The sequence below is a fragment of the Balaenoptera ricei genome, chromosome 7 (assembly GCF_028023285.1).
Source record: "Balaenoptera ricei isolate mBalRic1 chromosome 7, mBalRic1.hap2, whole genome shotgun sequence".
NCBI lineage: Eukaryota > Metazoa > Chordata > Mammalia > Artiodactyla > Balaenopteridae > Balaenoptera > Balaenoptera ricei.
This window is the reverse complement of record NC_082645.1, coordinates 58,393,447-58,409,140: the sequence shown is the minus strand read 5'-3', so window position 1 is coordinate 58,409,140 and position 15,694 is coordinate 58,393,447. Positions and strand designations below refer to the sequence as shown.

The 15,694-nt window shown below is 38.4% G+C and overlaps 1 protein-coding gene across 5 annotated transcripts in view; it reads left to right on the top strand.

Moving 5' to 3' along the window:
- The first annotated feature begins 7,972 nt into the window (after positions 1 to 7,972).
- Positions 7,973 to 15,694, top strand: part of FASTKD1 (FAST kinase domains 1) — a 31,447-nt gene continuing 23,725 nt past the window's right edge. The window contains exons 1-3 of one of the 5 annotated variants that reach the window (XM_059928048.1): positions 7,973 to 8,055; positions 10,076 to 10,592; positions 13,410 to 13,478. In XM_059928048.1, the coding sequence (XP_059784031.1) occupies positions 10,219 to 10,592; positions 13,410 to 13,478 (443 nt within the window). In that variant the 5' untranslated portion in view covers positions 7,973 to 8,055; positions 10,076 to 10,218. Of the gene's footprint in view, positions 8,056 to 10,075; positions 10,593 to 13,409; positions 13,479 to 15,694 lie in introns of those variants that run through there. The other 4 variants (XM_059928049.1, XM_059928051.1, XM_059928052.1 and 1 more) reach the window with 4 other exon arrangements.

Here is a 15,694-nt window from a genome sequence, read left to right as displayed (position 1 = left end):
CGTATAGTACTCCATTATATGTGTGTATTAGTTGGGGTTCTCCAAAGAAACAGAAGGAATAGGATATAAATAGGAAGAGAATTATTATGAAGAATTGGCTCACATGATTATGAGGGCTGAAAAGTCTCACAATCTGCTGTCTGTAAGCTAGAGACCCTGGAAGGCCGGTGGTATAATTCCAGTCCAAGTTCCAGATCCAGGGGAGCTGATGGTGAAAATCTCAGTCCAAGGGCAGAAGACCAATATCCCAGCTTAAGCAGCCAGGCAGGAAGCAGAAGGGGTGAATTCCTCCTTCCTGTGCCTTCTTGTTCTATTAAGGCCCTCCATGGACTGGATAATGCCCACCCACATTGGGGAGGGCAGTCTACTTTACTGAGTCCACCAGTTCAGATGCTAATCTCATCCAGAAACACCCTCACAGACACACCTAAAAATAATGTTTAATCTGGGTAGCCCTTGGCCCAGTCAAGTTGACACATAAAATTGACCATCACAATGGGTATTGAATAATTTATCCATTCTACTTCAGATGGATATTTGTGTTGTTTTTGAGTTTTAGATATTATGAATAAAGTTTTTATGAACATTCTTGAATCTGGTATATTGGAGCACATATATTTTGCATGTGCGTTGGAAATACACCTAGGAATGGTATTGTTGGATCTTAGGGTGTGGATAGAATCAGCTTTGGTAGATACTGCCAATGAGTTTTCTGAAGTGGTTGTACAATACTTTTGTTGTTTGTGCCTTTTGGTTCCAGTATTAGTGAGAGCTCTCATTTGCAAATAAGAGATGCCCAGCTTGAAGTAGTTTAGGTAAAATTGGGAATGTATTGCTTCATGAAACAAAATTGTTGGACACTGTGGTGACTTTAAAAACATGTCCGTAAGTTCTTTAATGTGACTTTCTTCCAACGACTAAGGCAAAGTGATAGTTTGTGATTTTTGGAGACTAGGTCATAAAAGCATTTTGATTTCCTCCTTGCTGTGTCTCTTGGATCAGTCACTCTAGGGGAAATCAGCTGCCATGTCTTTAAGACACTCAAGCAGACTATGGAGAGGCACGTGTGGCAAGAAACAGGCTTCCTGGAAAAAGCCATAGAGGAATTGAGGCCTCCTGCCAACAGCCATGTGAGTGAGCCATTTAAAAGCAATCCTCTGGCCTCAGTCAAGCCTTCAAATAACTCCAGTCCTTGTTGACATCTGACTTCAATTACATGAGAAATTGTGAGCCAGAACTGTTTCGCTAAGCTACTTCTGAATTTCTGATCCACAGAAGCTGTGGGATAATAAATGTTATTTTAATTCATTAAGTTTGGGCATGTATTTTATACAGCAATATATAACCAATACAGAGAAGAAAAAATAGATGGAATGTCACGGAACTTCTCTCTTGTCTAATTCTACTTACCTGTTTTTTGGCTTCATTTTCTTGACTGACTCTTTCAAGAGGCTACGTCACATCTTGATAAACGGAGTCTCTGCCAGCTCCAATTATAAAATGCCAGAGAAGTCTTTGGTTAGCATTGCAGTGACAGCCCCAAAATTTGTGCCTCCCCTTACAAAGTGAGGGGTGTCACTGGGAAATGTTTGTGCCTCCCCTTACAAAGTGAGGAGTGTCATGGGGAAATGTCTGTCCTGCTAAGAACTACGTTTTCTTGCATCTGAGTAAGCATATGCAAATACTTCTCATCAGTGGAAAGTGCATGAAAATGATGTGTATTACATCCAGACCAAGATGTTTATGAAGTGCTATGCCTTTTCCATGTCATCTCTTCCTGTTTCCATCAGCTGGATCCAGAGTATTTTAAAGCCTTGGGAGATTGTTGAAGAAGCCTAGTTTCCTGAATCTCTGTGTGGAGAAAAGTCCTCCACTGACCAGGGATACCCACTGGTTGTAATGTGATGTGATTGAGAAATCAAATTCTATAGATTAAGCCACTGATATTTGGCTTTATTCATTACAGCAGACATCATTACCCATCTAATAGGCCAAGGGCCTGAAGCAGTACTAGATTTGGTCTAGCCTGGGTCATTTCAGTCTTTGTAGTGTGAAGTATGGAGTCTGATACCAAAAGAGGGGAAGTAGGTGGGCTGGACTACTACAATTAACCTACCTTTACTTTAGAACAATGAAAATTTTTGCTTCTACCCATAGATAAATATACTATTGTTTGTTCTAATTTTCTATTATATTGCCAATATTATGTTTAACTTTTTTAAAGTGCATGTCTATTGTCACATATATTTCACAGTAATATAAACAAGTGTATAAATTTGAACATTCTATAGAGGTTTAAAATTTAATAATTGCCCCTAACCCTTTCCAATTACATTTCCTTGAGGTATCTAATGATATTCTTCTCTATTCCTATTCTAACATTAAAAATCCTTATTTAGTATCCTTCCTCCCTCCCTTTGACAAAAATGAGATCACATCACACATATTACATATTATGCTTTCATTTGCATAAAAATATATCATGAACATCTTTGATATCTATACAGCATTCCATAGTATGGACATGCTATAATTTATCTAGCCATTCTCCTATTGGACATTTCAGTTGTTTCAAGTTTTGGTTAATATAAACAATACTGTAATAAACATCCTTTTATGTATATCCTTACATATTGAGGCTTATAAATCTGTAGGAAAGATAGCCAGAAGTGAGATTATTGGGTCACATAATACATACACTTTTAATTGTGACATGTAGGGCTGATTAGTATCCTGAAAGGTTGTAGCACTTCAAGGTTGTATGAAAGTGGCTATTTTCTCCCACGGAAGTTGTTTTCAGTCTTTCCAGTTTTTGCCAATTTAATGGGTAATAGAATGGTATCACTGTATTTTGTAATTTCCTGATTACCAGTGAGGTTGGCCATTTTTCTATTGAATCCTTTTTTAAAAATTGTAAAATATACAAAACATAAAATTTACCATCTTAACCATTTTCAAGTGTACAGTTCAGCAGTGTTAAGTACATTCACATTGTTGTGAAATCAATCTCCAGAACTCTTTTTGTCTTTCAAAACCCCCCATTAAGAAACTCCCCATTACCTTTTGCCTCCAACCTCTGGCAACCACTATTCTATTTTCTGTTTCTATGAATTTGACTATTCTAGATACCTAATATGACTGGAATCATATAATATTTGTTCTTTTGTGTCTGGCTTATTTCTTTTTTTTTTTTAACATCTTTATTGGAGTATAATTGCTTTACAATGGTGTGTTAGTTTCTGCTTTATAACAAAGTGAATCAGTTATACATATACATATGTTCCCATATCTCTTCCCTCTTGCATCTCCCTCCCTCCCACCCTCCCTATCCCACACCTCTAGGTGGTCACAAAGCACAGAGCTGATCTCCCTGTGCTATGCGGCTGCTTCCCACTAGCTATCTATTTTACATTTGGTAGTGTATATATGTCCATGCCACTCTCTCACTTTGTCACATCTTACCCTTCCCCCTCCCCCTATCCTCAAGTCCATTCTCTAGTAGGTCTGTGTCTTTATTCCTGTCTTGCCACTAGGTTCTTCATGACCTTTATTTTCCCTTAGATTCCATATATATATGTGTTAGCATACTGTATTTGTTTTTCTCTTTCTGACTTACTTCACTCTGTATGACAGACTCTAGGTCCATCCACCTCACTACAAATACCTCCATTTCATTTCTTTTTATGGCTGAGTAATATTCCATTGTATATATGTGCCACATCTTCTTTATCCATTTATCCGATGATGGATACTTAGGTTGCTTCCATGTCCTGGCTATTGTAAATAGAGCTGCAATGAACATTTTGGTACATGACTCTTTTTGACTTATGGTTTTCTCAGGGTATATGCCCAGTAGTGGGATTGCTGGGTCGTATGGTAGTTCTATTTTTAGTTTTTTAAGGAACCTCCATACTGTTCTCCGTAGTGGCTGTATCAATTTACATTCCCACCAACAGTGCAAGAGTGTTCCCTTTTCTCCACACCCTCTCCAGCATTTATTGTTTATAGATTTTTTGATGATGGCCATTCTGACTGGTGTGAGATGATATCTCATTGTAGTTTTGATTTGCATTTCTCTAATGATTAATGATGTTGAGCATTCTTTCATGTGTCTGTTGGCAATCTGTATATCTTCTTTGGAGAAATGTCTATTTAGGTCTTCTGCCCATTTTTGGATTGGGTTGTTTGTTTTTTTGTTATTGAGCTGCATGAGCTGCTTGTAAATCTTGGAGATTAATCCCTTGTCAGTTGCTTCATTTGCAAATATTTTCTCCCATTCTGAGGGTTGTCTTTTGGTCTTGTTTATGGTTTCCTTTGCTGTGCAAAAGCTTCATTAGGTCCCATTTGTTTATTTGTGTTTTTATTTCCATTTCTCTTGGAGCTGGGTCAAAAAGGATCTTGCTGTGATTTATGTCATAGAGTGTCTGCCTATGTTTTCCTCTAAGAGTTTGATAGTGTCTGGCCTTACACTTAGGTCTTTAATCCATTTTGAGTTTATTTTTGTGTATGGTGTCAGGGAGTGTTCTAATTTCATACTTTTACATGTACCTGGCCAATTTTCCCAGCACCACTTATTGAAGAGGCTGTCTTTTCTCCACTGTATATACTTGCCTCCTTTATCAAAGATAAGGTGACCATATGTGCATGGGTTTATCTGTGTCTGGCTTATTTCAGTTAGCATAGTGTCTTCAAGGTTCATCCATATTGTAACGTGTCATAATTTCCTTCCTTTTTAAGGCTGAGTAAAATTCTGTTGTATGTATATATGACATTTTCTTTATCCATTCATCTGTTGGTGGATACTTAGATTGCTTCCACGTTTTGGCTATTGTAAATAATGCTGCTATGACCATTGCTGTACAAATATCTGTTCAAGTTTCTGCTTCAGTTCTTTTCAGTATATACCCAAAAGTAGAATTGCTGGATTACATGATAATTCTGTTTAATTTTTTGAGAAACCACCATACCATTTTCCACAGTGGCTGCACCATTTTACATTCTTACCAGTAATACACGAGGGTTCCAATTTTTCCACATCCTTGCCAACACTTGTTATTTTCTGATTTTTTTTGATAATAGCAATCCTATTGGGTGTGAAGTGGCATCTCATTGTAGTTTTGATTTGTATTTTCCTAATAATTAGGGGTGTCGAACATTTTTTCACGTGCCTGTGGCCATGGAGTAAGGTCTATTGAAGTCCTTTGCCCATTAAAGAAATTTTTTTTGTCATTGGGTTGTAGGAGTTCTTTACATATTCTAAATATTAATCCCTGCAGATACATCATTTGCAATATTTTCTCCCATTCTGTGGGTTGCCTTTTCACTCTGTTGATAGTGTCCTTTGACGCATGCAAGTTTGTTTAGTTTGATGAAGTCCAGTTAACCTATTTTTTTTCTCTTGGTGCCAATAATTTTGGTGTTATATCCAACAAACACATTTTTTTTTACTGGCAGAATTACTCCAGGAGAAAAAGCATTCATTAACTTGTGAGAAAAAAGAAAAATAGTTCCTGATGTTGGGAAACTGATCTGATGTTCATAGCTAAGCCTCAATGTTATTTCAAACTAATCTGACACAGTTTAAAGCATATTGGCCTCCTGTGGGAATAAGGAATCTCATAGAACATCAAGATCAGACAAATTCACCGTGCAACACAAAATACCAAAGATTCCCCTCTTGCTAAATGAATGAATGCTACTTCTTTACCAATTTCAGCTTTATCCCCGCTTCGGTCAGCCTTCTCTACAGTTAAAATTTATTAAGGTGCCCAGTCATAGAATTGTCCTGTTTCCTGACAGCACCCAAGATAGAGCAAACCTCATCTTCCCTAGGCCCTCCCCGAAATTACCCACCAAAGCCCAAATCCTGTAAGAGGTTCTTTCTAACACTCTTTTATTGAGCTGCCAAATGGTTTCCTACAGTGTTCATTTTCCTGAGCTGTAACAAGAAGTCCATCAACTGCAGGTTCCTGGTGGGTTTTGGCTGAAGGGCATTGACATTTGCTAAGAGGAAAGTTAGAGCCACCCTTTGTTAACCACTTGTCAGCCCTTGTAAAAGATGCTTCTTCGTGACTTAAATCGTTAGCTAAAATGAAATTTTATAGCTGTGGATTTAAATTATTACCTTAATTTTGTCCTCAGGTGTGATTTGTATATAAATATGTATTTTATGAATGCCCTAGACTGCAAGTAAAGAAAAAAGTCGCTAACAGTGACTAAACAAAAAGGATTTTCTTTTCTCACATGGACAGTGTTTCTAGAGGAAGTCAAGCTGTTGGCATCTGTTTGTTCCTTAGACTTGTCTCCTAATAATTCCACAAACGGGTGAGAAGGAGACAAACAACCCCTAACAAGTGAAGAAACTGTCCTGTCACTATCGTTTAGGCCTTACTGTTGCCAGGAGCTGATCTGGCACTCATAGCTCAGCCTTGGTATTCTGTTGAACATAACAAATGCACAGAATACCAACATGAAACAAGGTTACTCTCTGACTGATGGGTCAAGACCAAAACAAGACCATTCCGTAATTATACCTGAACTCAGACAAAAACAAGAATATTGTCCAAACCGGGACTTCCCTGGTGGTGCAGTGGTTAAGAATCTGCCTGCCAATGCAGGGGACATGGGTTCAAGCCCTGGTCCAGGAAGATCCCACATGCCACGGAGCAGCTAACCCCGTGTGCCACAACTACTGAGCCTGCGGTCTTGAGCCCGTGAGCCACAACTACTGAAGCCTGCGCGCCTAGAGCCTGTGCTCTGCAACAAGAGAAGCCACCGCAATGAGAAGCCCGCGCACTGCAATGAGTAGCCCCCACTTGCTGCAACTAGAGAAAGCCCACGCGCAGCAGCAAAGACCCAACGCAGCCAAATATACATAAGTAAATCAATTTAAAAAAAAAAAAAGAATATTGTCCAAACCACAAAAAATGACCAAACATCCACCTATCTTGGCTAATATGAGTGAGGGCTGCTCCTTCACCAATTACAGCTTCAACCTCACTTCTTTCTGCCTTCTAGATAAAGTTTATTAAGATACTCAGTGAAATTCTCACAGCAGCTAATGTAGAGGAAAGTCCCTCTTAAACCCCCGAATCACTTAACACAAGGCCAAATACTATAGTAAGTTCTTTCTAACACCATCTTAAGTTGACACCCCTTAGGGTGTGTTCTGCTTCATTGCAACCAACCAGTAATTCCAACTTTAGGTGTATTCCTGGTGGTCTTTGACTGAAGGGCACTGACACAGGTCATGCTGAGTCTCATCCCTATGCTTTTTTCTCACATTTGTTCTGAAACCCCTTCTATCCTGTGCATTCAGATCAACCTCAGTTTTCATATTTATTATCAGTTGATCTAGTTCCCAACAATCCAAATCAGTGCTACTCCAAGAGTGCTCTGCGATTAGTGGTTGCCTAGGGTGTTCGGGGTGTGGGGGGAGTGACTGCTAAATGGTTACAGGGTTTCTTTTTGGAGTTATAAAAATATTCTAAAATTGATTGTGGTGATGTTCCACAACTCTGAATTAAGAAAAGCCACTGAATTATACACCATAAATGGGTGAATCGTATGGTGTGTAAATAATTTCTCAATAAAGCTCTTAAATTTTTTGTGGTCTGGGACTGGTACCTGCCTACCACTATGCAAGTGCAGGAACTGAGAGAAGTTTGATGCTTTTATAGCATTCGATAGTTATTCCATACGCGTTGAACATAAATAAAAATCTTGACGTGTCTTTTCCATGTTTAAGTTTTCAAATTTCACTTTTCTAAGTATTCATTTCTATTGTATATTATAAAAATATCAGTCTTCACGGACTGGGAGAGAACCTCATATAGTTGAGAAACACGTGCCCTAAGGACCTATAACTTCAAGACGTGGGGCCCGAGTGTCTCAATGAGGAACTACAATACCCAGAATTCCCGCCAAATGCGTAAGCGACGTCTATTCCGCCGACCTCGGCGCGACGTGCCCTTGGGCGTGTAGTGCGTGCCTTTGGCGGTGCACGCTGTGTTCGTCCGGCGTTTTTTCATGGTTTGGGGACGGGCACCGCTAGAGGTAAGGTGATGTCTTTCGAGGAAAGGCTAAAAACTCTGGGATATGAGGGAGGCGTGAGCGACACAACCGAGCCTGTTGCGTCCCTTGCTGGGAGACGTGGAATAGCCTGGAGTTCTGAGCCCTCGTAACCAGGCTTAACCGCGATCCTTCAGAAAAGTTCCCAGGCGTTGAGGGGAAAAACTTGCCCGCAGGTCCCGGCCGGGTGGCGGCGATAGGTTTTCTTTTTGCTCACAGCACGTTCTCGGGCCGGGGACCTTGGATTCGGCTGAGAAACGGAGGCTTTCTTCCGGGTATTGGATTTCCCGGAGCGCGGAGGACTAGGGCAGGGCTGATCCCTCTCCCAGCCAGGACCGGGAGACCAAATTCATTCGTTCAGCGCCACTGTGTGCCAAGCGCGAAGGATGCCTGCCATTTGCAAAGGGTGGTGTTGTGTATCCTGCACAATATCTGTTCACGGCGGGTAACCTATCTCTCATTTATAGTCCCAAGGCCCGTCCTTTGGTTAAGTCACTTCCCCAAGGTCACTTAGCTGGGGACTTGACACCTTGGTATTGTAACCAGTGAGCTCCTTCCACTTTCAGATGTGAATAGGCAGGAGACTCTTTTTTTTGTGCAGAGTTTTTTGTGTATGTGTGTGACCCAAGTCGGCTTGGGTCGGGATGCTGTACAGATTGCCACAAAGTAGTCAATATTGTGTCATCGTTTTTTCTTGGGTACAGACCGTTTGGCGTAGCCATAGGATTCTGAGGCATACATTTAGTGTTGGTTTGTTGATGTAATGAGGATGTTCAAGTTGAAAGAGCTGGGTGGTTGTCCCAGCTTCATTAGTACTAGAGTAGTTTTTTTTAACCTTTTTGAACCTAGCTTTTCTCTGTAAAATGCAAATGATAACATCTACCTGGCAGGTTAATTGAGAGAATTTAATGGGATAACATATTTTAAAAGTCCTTTGTAAAATGTTGCAGCAGTGTTAGATGATAGGATTTTAGTCCCAGCTTTTCTAACTATTGTTTCTCAACTAGAAATATAGACATTTTTAATATATTTTAAAAACAAATTATTCTTTTTCTTTATTGTGTTTGGTTCTCCTGTTGCATCACTACGCAACTATGTTACTTGATTTCTTCATATGTCCTGATTGGGCTTTAATCATCTCATTTATTGCTTAAAACCTACTTAAGGTCAATAGTGACTAAACTGTTTGAGTTCTGTTAGTGTACAAGGAGAAAGGAGCAAGAAATTATCTTGAAAGCAAATATACCAGAAATTATCCCTCGGAAAAAAACATTTTTTATTATGGCTCTGAATTAATGGCTACTCTTCGTAGAAACTATAAAGGCAATATGTTTATTTATTTCAGTTTTGTTCTTTTATTTAAAAAGATGCTTCTTTTTGGTTTGGGATTTTTTTTTCCCCTTCTGCTTTTATAGTCAAATTTGAAAGCTTCATGTTAAGTGTCAGATTTAACATTTTTAAAATGGAGTGTGGGGGGCTTCCCTGGTGGTGCAGTGGTTAAGAATCCACCTGCCAATGCAGGGGACACAGGTTCGAGCCCTGGTCCAGGAAGATCCCACATGCTGCGGAGCAACTAAGCCCGTGTGCCACAACTATTGAGCCTGCGCTCTAGAGCCCGCGAGCCACAACTACTGAAGCCCATGTGCCACAACTACTGAAGCCCACGAGCCTAAAGCCCGTGCTCTGCAACAAGAGAAGCCACTGCAATGAGAAGCCTGTGCACCGCAACAAAGAGTAACCCCCGCTCACCGCAACCAGAGAAAGCCCGCACACAGCAGCGAAGACCCAATGCAGCCAAAAATAAATACTAAAATAAAATTAAATAAATAAATAAAATAGAGTGTGGAAGGAAACCCCTTTTCCTGGATATTTAGTTTTGGGTTAAATCCTGCTCTCAGGTTCAGGCTAAGAACAAAGTGTGTAGTTAATGGAGAAAAAGCTTGTTATTTTAATTAGAATTTTGGAATTTGATAGTTATAACTGTGTTAAACTGATTTCTTTACAGAAATTGCATATTGGAATGGGATTTGGAGTCATCATAATGGAAGCAAGCTACATGAAGGAAAAACAGTTATTTTTATACCAGCATATTGCACCTGACTGCTAGTTGCAAATGGTTTTCTTTACCTAAGAAAATTTGTGATGTAAATGAAAAGAGTTTTTTTTCCTAGACTGATTGTTTATAATATGCTTCGCCTAAGAGCTATTTGTCCATTCTCCTGGAGAGTGTTTCAGTTTCGACCCTTTAGTTTCGAACCATTACTTAATCAGATGAATAAGTGTACAGATGAAGAGCAAATATTTGATCTTATTGAAAAAAACAAAGACATACTTTCAGAAAAGCAAGTGGCATGTGCACTCAGTATGCTTTGGCAGTTTCAAAAGCAGAAGAGCAGCTTGTTAAAAAATGTGGAATGTATTAGAGACCATCCCCAATTTCTTACTCTTCATAATTTAACTACAACTAAAATGGAATTCATGAATGACAGTACCTTGGTGAATGTGTTGTACATCATACAACAGTAAGTAATGTACTTTTAGATTTTATAGAAATGATTGTAGTTCATTTTTATATTTAATTTTCTAAAAATCTCTTTAAAAGAAAAAAATGGGGCTTCCCTGGTGGCGCAGTGGTTGAGAATCTGCCTGCCAATGCAGGGGACACGGGTTCGAGCCCTGGTCTGGGAAGATCCCACATGCCGCGGAGCAACTCGGCCCGTGAGCCACAATTACTGAGCCTGCGCGTCTGGAGCCTGTGCTCCGCAAGAGAGGCCGCGATAGTGAGAGGCCCGCGCACCGCGATGAAGAGTGGCCCCCACTTGCCGCAACTAGAGAAAGCCCTCGCACAGAAACGAAGACCCAACACAGCCATAAATCAATCAATCAATAAATAAATTAAAAGAAAAAAATGTTTTTTCCCTTTAGTTTTCCTGATAAGCTAATTTTTTTTTATTTTATTTATTTATTTTTGGCTGCATTGGGTCTTTGTTGCTGCACGCAAGCTTTCTCTAGTTGTGACGAGCGGGGCTATTCTTCATTGCGGTGCACGGGCTTCTCATTGCAGTGGCTTCTCTTGCTGCGGAGCATAGGCTCTAGGTGAGCAGGCTTCAGTAGTTGCAGCATGGCGGGCTCAGTGGTTATGGCACACGGGTTTAGTTGCTCCATGGCATGTGGGATCTTCCCGGACCAGGGATCGAACCCGTGTCCCCTGCATTGGCAGGTGGATTCTTAACCACTGAGCCACCAGGGAATTGCCCTGATCATCTAATATTTTAAAGATATGTAGAGGATATTCTTTGATTATGGTAATCATTTCACAGTGTATATACCTATCAAAACATTATGCTGTACAACCTAAATATATACAATTTTTGTTAAGCATATGTCAATAAGGTTGGGAAAAAATTTGAAAAGAAATTTTACATCATTCACAAGAGAATCCAGCCTTCAGAAGAGCTGGATGCCCTAAATGAAGAATTCAGCAGCTATATAAAGGCAAAAAGGACACAAAAGTTAAAATTAATCTGTTTATTAGTCTCATTGGTGAAATTATCCAAGGTGCAAGGGCCATTTAGCTATAGATGTCAGCACTGTACAGAGCAGAGATACAGTTGTTTTTATTAGGGTGTCAGCGTATACAAGAAAGGGGCTTAAAAAAAAAAAAAAAAAAGGGGCTTAAGGCTTTACTTATTTTGGGGGGTGGTGTTAGACTAAAAAAGAGTGACATCCCTTTTTTGGTGGTCTTTCTCAGATTTGCAAAGTTTTTTCTCTGAGGTACATGGTGGGATGGGTAAGATAATCAGTTTTGTTTTCTCAGTGGTCATATTAGTTTGGAAAATGCTGAATCAGACGAAATTAAACAGATCTTTATTGCAGGACTCTTCAGAGCCTTCAGAGCCTGCAGGACTCTTCAACATACATATGCTAATGTATATTGTGAACCTTTCAACGGGGGTATTTTCTAAACTTACTTATCCACAAAACATTGTGTTGAACACCTCACAAGAATACTGCACAGATGGAGAAATGCTGCTTCATGGTGATTTGCCCCCAAACCGCATTTCTGTGTATCCCTCCTAAGTCATATTTTAGTAAGGAAAGGATTTTAAGAGTAAAATATAATTTTGTTTTCAAGTTTTTAAAATAGCATGTAGTTTGATTTTGTTTCATGACTCAACCTGAAAGTCTTTGACTTTTAGGAGACAAAATAACCTAGCCTTAACATTATAAAGATGTTGAAATCGGCTAAAAAGAGATTTTTATATGTACAACATATAATATATATTGCTTAATTATATATAGAAAATACCCATTGTTAGTGAAGGTATATGCTTTGCATTGTTAAATGTGAAGGAACTGCTGTATGCTTCTGGTGGTATAATACGTATCCAGAACTATAAAAATGTCCTTGGACCCAATAATTTTGCTTCTAAGATTTATCCTAAGAAAGTAATCTGAGATACATGTAAAGATTCTTGGGCTTCCCTAGTGGCGCAGTGGATAAGAATCTGCCTGCCAATGCAGGGAACATAGGTTCCATCCCTGGTCTGGGAAGATCCCACATGCCTCGGAGCAACTAAGCCCGTGCGCCGCAACTACTGATCCTGTGCTCTAGAGCCTGTGAGCCACAACAACTGAAGCCCACGTGCCTAGAGCCTGTGCTCCGCAACAAGAGAAGCCACCGCAATGAGAAGCCCGCACAGTGCAACACAGAGTAGCCCCCGCTCTCCACAACTAGAGAAAGCCTGCGTGTAGCAATGAAGACCCAAAGCAGCCAAAAATAAATAAATAAATCAATTAATTAAAAAAAAAAGATTCTTGTACATGGTTATTCATCCCAACATTGTTTATAATATTGAAAAACTAAGATCCTAGTAAGTTGGTGAATGTTTAAATGATAATTTATTCACATAATTAATAGTATACAACCACTAAAAATTATGTTTTGAAGAATATGTAATGATATGGGCAAATGTCCACAATATAATGTTAACTTACTGAAAAAGGCAGGATATAAAAATGTAAAAGAAATATGTATATGTCTTTAAGTATGTAGAAAAATAACTGGGAAGAAATGCTCCAAGTTAATGATGGTGGGTATTTATGAGTAGCAGAGTTATAAAAGGATGAGAAGGGCATGGGATAAAGTATAGGGGTTTATTAGATTGTACCAAGAAATCAGAATACTGAAATGAGACCAGACCAGAAATAAGGACTGATTGTGTAAGAATATAATAACTTGAGGTTTACTTTTGCATTATAATCCTTACTGCATGTATGTTTTTAATAATTTTAAAATGTTTCTGTATGGAAAATTACTTTCTCTTGATTTTATTGAGGTTTGGTTTTGAGGCCCATGACCCGCTAGTTGAAGCACTAGTTACAGAAGCATGGAGAAGACTGGAAAGGCAAGTACTCTGGGTGTTTCAGCTAAGGTCAGGGTTATCCTTTTCAGGGTTAGCACAGTGAAATCTTATAGGGAAAGAATGGGGAGCTGCTGCCTAACTATCAAGCTTCATTGAAAAAAATGTATTTAAATTCAGTTTACTTCGAGGGCTTTTTGATCGTGTAAAGTGTGTTAGTCAATCCTAGGGCAGAAGAATAATCTTAGTCCTGTCATGAGCAATTATCCAAGGTATCCCGCAGTATACCTCCCGCAGTATCCAAGGACAGTTGGTTCTGTCATCCCCTCAGATACCAAAATCCATGGATGCTCAAGTCCCTTATATAAAATGATGTAGTATTGGCATAAAACCTACAGACATCCTCCCATCTACTTTAAATCATGTCTTGATTAATTACAATACCTAATACAATGGAAATGCTACGTAAATGGTTGCTCAGCATGCAGCACATTCAAGTTGTGCTCTTTGGAGCTTTCTGGAATTTGTTTTTTAACTGAATATTTTCGATTCGCTGTTGCTTGAATCCGTGGATTTGGAACCCTTGGATATGGAGGGCCGACTCAGTAGAGTCTTTAGGGGTTAAATTTGGTCATTGTTGGTAATAGCTGAAAACTTTTTTCTTCAAAGCAGCATTAAATGGTATGTGTATTACGCATCTTGAACAAATCAGTTGTAGAATAGGTGCTTTTTTCTTTTTGGTTTTACTATCTACTACTTAAACAACTAAATTACAAATATACAATTATACTTCCCAGTGAATCAGACATTTCTTTTTAATTTTTCTTAATTTCACAATAGCTCAGGTGATAATGACTTTGTTCTATGTGGTGTTTTTTTAATTTGTAGCAATACTTTTATTTTTTCTATAATACTAAGTAATAAAAATTTTTTAAACCCTAATTTGTATTCCATGTGTAGAATTTCTAGTAGAGTCATAGAATAAGTGTTAATTTCTGATTTTTTTATAGTCATGGTGGCCTATGATGTTAAATTTTTGTTACTGCAGTAACTTAATTAAACGATTTTGCTATAATATCTATGAATTTGTTATATAAATATAATTTGTAATGATTCAAATAGGATAGATTATTATGAATTAACACTATATGGTGGATCATAGCAAGAATAATTAGCATACATTTGAAATTCAAATTAAAAACCCTCTGTATTATGGAAGATTTTAAACATTTACGAAAGTAGAGAAATTAGTATAATGAACTCCTATGTACGCATCATCCAGTGTCAACGATTACCGACATATAGCAGTCTTGTTTTGTCTAGATCACCTCCAGTTCCCTCCCTACCCTTCAGTATAGTTTAAATTGTGGTATCATTTCATCAGTAAATACCTTAGTATTTATTTCTGATAGACAAAAAGCACTCTTTAAAAAATATATATAATCACCATGCCATTTTTATACCTACGAAAATGAATAATTATTCCTTAAATTCCCTAATAACTGAGTTCAAATTTCCTTGATTGCTCTATAAAGGTCTTTTTATAAGGCAGTTTGTTTAAATAAGTATCCAAACAAGGTTTACTGATTACATTTAGTCAAGTTTTTCTCTGCCTTTTTTGGTAAGTACTCATTTTATTAAAGAATATCATTTAAAATTGTACCAATCATAAGTATACATCTTGATGAATTTTCACATACTGAAAATACACTTATACTTCTGTGTAATAGCACCAAGATCAAGACAGAGAATATCACTAGTTTCCCAGAAGTGTCTTTCATGCTCTCTTCCAATCACTCCCTACCTTCCCGCCCCAAGAGTGACCACTGTCTTGGCTTCTACCACCATAAATTAGTTTTGCTTTTATAAAAATGAAATCCTGGGAATTCCCTGGTGGTCCAGTGGTTAGGACTCGGCACTCTCAACTGCCATGGCCTGGGTTCAATCCCTGGTTGGGGAACTAAGATCCTACAAGCCGTGCAGCGTGGCCAAAAAAAAAAAAGAAGAAAGCAAGAAATCATATAGTAAGAACTCTTAAACCTAGTTTATTTCACTCAATATGTTTTAAAGATTCTTCCATGATATTGCACTATTTGTTCTTTTTTTATTGCTGTATATAGTATTCTAGGAATATGTGCAATTTATGCACTGTACTCTTGATGGACATTGAGATTGTTGCTATTTAGCATTTAGTTTTTTTCTGTTACATATTATGCTGCTGTGCAATTCCTTATGCTTGTCTTTTAGTGAATTCAAAGTCT